The sequence below is a fragment of the Gastrolobium bilobum genome, unplaced genomic scaffold, assembly GCF_033153095.1.
Source record: "Gastrolobium bilobum isolate Gb01-03AN ecotype WA unplaced genomic scaffold, APGP_CSIRO_Gbil_v1 utg8480, whole genome shotgun sequence".
Taxonomy (NCBI): Eukaryota; Viridiplantae; Streptophyta; class Magnoliopsida; order Fabales; family Fabaceae; genus Gastrolobium; species Gastrolobium bilobum.
In genome coordinates this window covers 841453-847392 of record NW_026899605.1, presented here as the reverse complement: position 1 = coordinate 847392, position 5940 = coordinate 841453, and the positions used below count along the sequence as shown (strand labels likewise).

General features: G+C 34.9%; 1 protein-coding gene across 8 annotated transcripts; it reads left to right on the top strand.

Annotated features, from left to right (window-relative positions):
- Nucleotides 1-427: 427 nt before the first annotated feature.
- On the top strand, nucleotides 428-5940 carry LOC133291871 (uncharacterized). Of its 8 annotated transcripts, XM_061490203.1 has the most exons (6): nucleotides 428-565; nucleotides 1132-1557; nucleotides 1811-2439; nucleotides 3086-3139; nucleotides 3303-3336; nucleotides 5102-5928. In XM_061490203.1, exons 2-5 carry the CDS (start codon nucleotides 1159-1161, stop codon nucleotides 3307-3309), a joined length of 1089 nt encoding a protein of 362 aa, XP_061346187.1. In that variant the 5' UTR covers nucleotides 428-565; nucleotides 1132-1158; the 3' UTR covers nucleotides 3310-3336; nucleotides 5102-5928. The 8 variants fall into 8 exon arrangements, 6 of the variants coding, with proteins under 6 accessions (XP_061346187.1, XP_061346189.1, XP_061346186.1 ...); XR_009748846.1 differs by having other exon boundaries at nucleotides 1811-3336; nucleotides 5102-5176; nucleotides 5351-5940; XM_061490205.1 differs by lacking the exon at nucleotides 5102-5928 and having other exon boundaries at nucleotides 1811-2039; nucleotides 2325-2439; nucleotides 3086-3392.

Genomic DNA, 5940 nt, shown 5'->3' with positions numbered 1-5940 from the left:
ATTTTACATTATTTTACATCCAAAAGAAATTAATCCAAACACCTTATATAAATTAAATACATGAAATTTGAACTCAAGTGATGTATATGTAAGCCTGTTTGAATCATGAATTAAAAAAGAAGAAGCAATTTCATGTTAATTTTGTTGAGTTTTTTTTTTTTAAATTTATATTTAAGATTTTCTTATATTTTTCAATTTATTTAATTATCATAAATTCTAAACTTATTTTTTATTTAAACAAGTTTTTTTTTTATTTACTTATATTCTGTACCACCAAAAAAAAAAAAAACCTGCAAATTTTTTAAAATACCAAGGCTGCAAAGGCCCATAAATATCGATTCAAACTTATGCGGCCCATCTACCACCGCGACCGTGTTCAAGTTATTATTTATATTCCTTGAAACCGCAGAAAGCACATTTCTGTTAATATTGATCATAGATACTCAGAAACCCTAATTTTTACGTTGTTTCAAAACTCATTCCCTTGGAAAGAAAGAATCAAAGGGAATCGCGGCGATTAGGTCAAAGACTCTAAGCGATCTTACATCGTGAATCGCCGATAAAGGTCAGTGTTCTCGTTCTTCATTTGATTACATTGGTTATGCTTTATTTCATCTTTTGCAATTAACGTGCTGCTACTTCGATTCGTGGTAGTTGCCTGCGTGATTTTTGATTTGTAATCTCTCTCTATTTTCCCGATCCTTTGTATTTTATTGTATTGTTTGTCTGTGTATTATAATTATTATAATTTTCTAATTACTTTTCAAATAACAGCAATGTCAATGATATTTCGAAATCAACTTAACAATATGACATTTTATTTTCTCGTTGTTACAAATAATCAGTGAAATATATGGTTTTGCACGCGCGCACACATAGATGTGTCTGTATATGTATATGTAAATGTATGTGTATATACACATATACATATATATGTAAAACACATTAAAAGATCTTGACTGACGAGTGATGATTATGTTTTCACCGCTGAGAAATAAATATTCTTGAAGATTTTCTTGTAGTTGAACAAGCAAAAAATCTCTATAATCCTTTTAGTGTATCAAATATCAATAATTGTGAGATTTTTCTGTTCTGCAAATAAGTAATAAAATTTATTCATGAATGTCACAGGTTTGAGTTTGAATTGAAGTAGTCACAATGAGATTCAAAAAGGGAAGTAAAGTGGAGATCCTAAGCAATACCGAGAGGCTTAGTGTGGAATGGCGTTGTGCTCATATTGTTTCTGGTAATGGGCACACTTACAATGTCCAGTATGACTGTTCTAGCATGCCAAGTGAGGCTAGTATGGAGAGAGTTCCCAGGAAGGCTATCAGACCATGTCCCCCTCTTATTAAAGGTATTGAGAGTTGGGCAGCTAATGATCTTGTGGAGGTTTACGATGTTGGTTCTTGGAAAGCTGCTTCTGTTTTGAAGGTCATAGGTGGGAACTTCTACTTGGTTAGGTTGTGGGTATCTTGCAAGGAGTTAAAGGTCCACAAAGTAAACATGAGGGTGCGCCAATCTTGGCAAAATGGTCAATGGGTCCTTAAGCCAATGGTAAATTTCTTTTTCCGTAATATACCAAGTTCAACTTTGCTTATCATCTTATTTTTATTTTATTCCTAACTAGCAAGTATTCTCATTGTTTTGGTAGTTTGCTTAGTGTTAGAATATAACTGTTCCGTTAAATAGTTTTACCCTTTATGTTAGTACTCATATTGCTAGAGAATTGAGGTAATTTTTATTTTCCATTAATACTATGTAATTTGTTGCTGTGCTTTGTCCTTACATTTTCTTGTGATTGTCTCAGGGATTAGGTAATTCTGCATCTGGGAAGTCTAGCTGGAATCTGATTTCAAACAGTAATAAGGTGATACCTGAAGTTCAGCAAGCCAGAAAATTTTGCTTACCCAGATTGGGTTCTAGTGGTCTCGAGGAGCCTCATCTTACCTTTTCCTCAACATTGAAGAGAGCATCCCCTTACAACTCCTCTCCTATTGAGGCCTATCCCAGAAAAGAGAGGGCTGTTATGAATAAGGGTGAGTGTGAAAGACTCAAAGCAGTATCTACAGCCCCCTTTCTTGAAAAGGTAGATGCTATTGCTTACCCACAAAATAATATGGGTGAAAATTGCATGTATACTTCCTTTACTAATGGTACCAACCAATATTATGAAATGGGGAAGGAGAATCCTTGTAATGTTACAACACTCTTTCTTGAAAGAGTTGAAGAACCTGATTATTCTTGTAATGATCTGAGTTCAGTCGGCAGTTGTAGTGTGATGAGTAGTAGTACAGATAAATTTTTCAGTGATACATCTGCAGGTCCTTGCCAAGATGAAGATACCCTTTGTAGTGATGCAGAATCTCTAGATGTTGGAGATGTGGATAAAGGATGCCCTATTTTTCCAAAAGAGGTTTTAGCTGAAAGAATTCATAGGTTAGAGTTGCATGCATATCACGGTACCTTAATGGCAATGTATGTGTCTGGTCCTTTAAGTTGGGAACAACAAGAATTATTGACTAATCTTCGTATTTCACTCAATATTTCAAATGACGAACATTTGATGGGGATTAAGAACCTAGTTTCAGCTGGTCAGCATTTTTAAATGTTTACAAAGTGGATGTCACCCTACAATTTTTCATTTTTCCTTTGATCTATGTACAGAATTGTTAGGTTCTGAATAAGAGAAGACATTTTTTGGAATCATCCTTTTTTCGTGTTCATTCTGTATTATGGAAATTATGTTTCTACTCTCATTATGAAATATCAAGTTATGATGCCCTTTATTTATTTGCCCTTGGTTTTTTTATGTCCTAATTGTCCTTTTCAACATTATGAGTTGTGAGCTTCAACACCCTCAATGATTTGCAACTCTGCGATATTCATTTGATTGTTGATTTATTTGCCTACCAATGATTAGCAACTAGATGGAAATGACTTGTACAACCTGATTATAGTTCATAGTAGTATGTCTCAATTTAAAATATTGCTTAATTTGGATAAATTTTGTTTAGCTGTAATTTTATAGAACCAAATTTTCCACCATTTTATTGTTATTGATGAATCGACTACATTTTTCCAGGGCCAGTGTAGGAGGCTTCCATGCCTTGCTTCCAATGGCTAAATATGATGCTAGGTTTGCTTCTTTCTCTCTGCAAATTAATTGGTGACATCTACCAATAATTTTCTTACAGAGATAAGAAATTTCTGACCACTGTTTGCTATGATGTTTTTGTGCCTTTCACTAATATAGCAGATTTCGGGTCTGCTTAGAACTCACACTTACCATGTAATGTCAGGGCATGAACTTTCTTAAAGCTGCTGCAGCAACTTGTATGGAAGAGTTATTATAGTACATTTGTTCAGATAATCGCAGTTTATTTCAGTTATTTGCATGCCATGTGGATTTTCTTCATGTTACGTTAATACTTTATCCTGTCAATTGAAAAGCAAGCGACATATATACTTTATCCTTTCAAATAGGCGCACACATGTTTTAAGCTCTTTTACCATATCTAATAATTTGTAAAGTAAAATGCAAATAGGCACGCAAATGTATGTTTCCACCATAGCTCTTTCCCTTTCTTCTTGCTTGAGCTATTTCTGTGTATGGAGGTGTGTTGTCATTAATTCAAAATGTCTGATATCTTTACTTCTCCTTTGAAATTCCATTAAACATTCTAGCAGTGCACCATTATTCTCTTAATTTGAAATCTTACAATGCATTATAGTGTATTTTTATTTATTTATTTATTTATTTTTTCATTAAGAAAAATGTTGAACTTCCATGACTGTTTTGACGTAGAGCAGAGTTTTAATCTCTGTTCACATTGAGGCTAGATTCATTCTGTTGTTGTCTGTGCAATTATTTATGTTGTTTGTAGGGTTTCTTCGATTGTTAATTGAGTTCTAATTAGGTGCATTGAAGACATCGTGTTAACGTTGCAACCTTGGTAGATTCTTATATTTTTTAACTGTATTTTCTTTAAAATGTTAGCATACAGCCTTGATATTATTGAATAATATCTTAATACAACGCAGATTTTTTTTTTCTTTTTTGGTGTGCACGTGCACTGGGAAGTGGGGTGATTCTAAAGCTCATGTAGGCTGTATTTGGGTTTAGCTTTTCAAAATTTCAATTAAATTAAAATATAGAGAAATTGAATTGCTACAAATCTATTTCTGACATTCACAATTTTTTTTTGGACTGTAGCAGCGTCAAAATTTCTCCCTTCACATAATTTCTTGCTCTTTTTTATTGCCACTTGAGCCTTTGCCTAGCGAACTTTGTTCTATCGAGCACATCCACTCCGAAAGTCTTAGGTGGAATCTCTCCTGAAAACCCTTGCATTCAAACAGCCTTAGTGGATAGTGTGCTCAATAGTAGAATTTTTCATGGTCATTTTCAAATTCTGAATCACGCCAGTGGCGATGGAATTCATCTCCTTTAGAACGTACAAGCTGGTCTCTTGGTATGTGATCATATTGTTGAGTCAAGTTTCGATGTTGTTTTTCTTCACCAGCGAAAAGAGCTTTTCGCTACTATCAACCAACTTGTTGAAATGGCAACTTAAGTATTGTCATACAAATGTCAATGGCTCTCTGCGCTTGGAATGGTGGTAGAATAGCTTGGAGAGTGCATCCGTGGCAACAGAGTGATAGCTTGAGTCTGTCCATGTTTGCAGGTGTCGGGGTTGTGGAGGGGGACAGGCATGAAACTGGGGATTTCAATATTCCACCTCTTTGCATGAAACTTGACTGTTGAGTCAAGTTTCAATGTTGTTTTTCTTCACCAGCGAAAAGAGCTTTTCGCTACTATCGACCAACTTGTTGAAATGGCAACTTAAGTATTGTCATACAAATGTCAATGGCTCTCTGCGCTTGGAATGGTGGTAGAATAGCTTGGAGAGTGCATCCGTGGCGACAGAGTGATAGCTTGAGTCTGTCCATGTTGGCAGGTGTCGGGGTTGTGGAGGGGGACAGGCATGAAACTGGGGATTTCAATATTCCACCTCTTTGCTAGAGTATTTTAAATTCTTTCATTTGCTTAAAAACAGTACTCGATATAATTGCTGCTTGAGTCTGTCCATGTTTGCAGGTGTCGGGATTGGGGAGGGAGGAGATGTTGGACTAGCATGAAGCTGGGGTTTTCTATATTCCACCTCTTCGCAGGGTATTTTAAATTCTTCCATTTGCTTAAAAACAGTACCCAATATGATTGGTGCATAACTTCAAAAATTCTGAGCTTAAGTATCCAAACTAGTTGAGAATATTGTTTTCTTCGAATCTCTTTAATTACTATATTGCGATTGTCGCTGATCTAAATCAATTTTAACTTGTATATCAGAAGGCTTGTGGGAAGGAAGTATCCAAGGTGATACGACCAAGTAACTCCGATGCATATTGATTTTGTTTCCCTACATTTACATGTAGCGTCTGACCTGTTTTCCTTATTACATTATATTCCATTCGTTTAATTTTTTTACTTTAGCAGCCAGTGCTGTGCATTCAAGTTCATTGTCATCTAAATCGATTATTAATTTAAAGTTTCTTTGCAGTTGTGTTTGGCATTTTAGATTCATTACTAGTCTGTTAATTTGTTGTTAGCTCACTAACTGTGTACTTTCATTACTGAACCATTTTTGGTTATGACATGATTTGTCCTAAGTTGATACTCAGGGCTTTATCAATTACCCAAAAAATTTAGCACAAGACTGTCCCCTCCTACTTTGATGCAGACTTGCAAGGAGTTTGTTCCATCCCAGTTGGCTGTCAAGCGTGACGTCAGTGTCTGGTCTTGATTAATATTTTTTTTCCCTTTGCAATTTTTGGCTTAGTTTATAATTCATGTGATGGTTCTGCGTTTTATGTTTTTCTTTTTTAACTAACCAACTCTTTATCCAGCTTAAGTTATATATATATATATATATATATATA

What these genes read in the sequence shown, in the direction of transcription:
- LOC133291871 (XM_061490200.1), top strand. Translation starts at nt 1,159, where the DNA reads ATGAGATTCAAAAAGGGAAGTAAAGTGGAGATCCTAAGCAATACCGAG. An exon ending in AATGGGTCCTTAAGCCAATG is followed by an intron (nt 1,558 to 1,810) that starts GTAAATTTCTTT and finishes TGATTGTCTCAG; the next exon opens with GGATTAGGTAATTCTGCATC.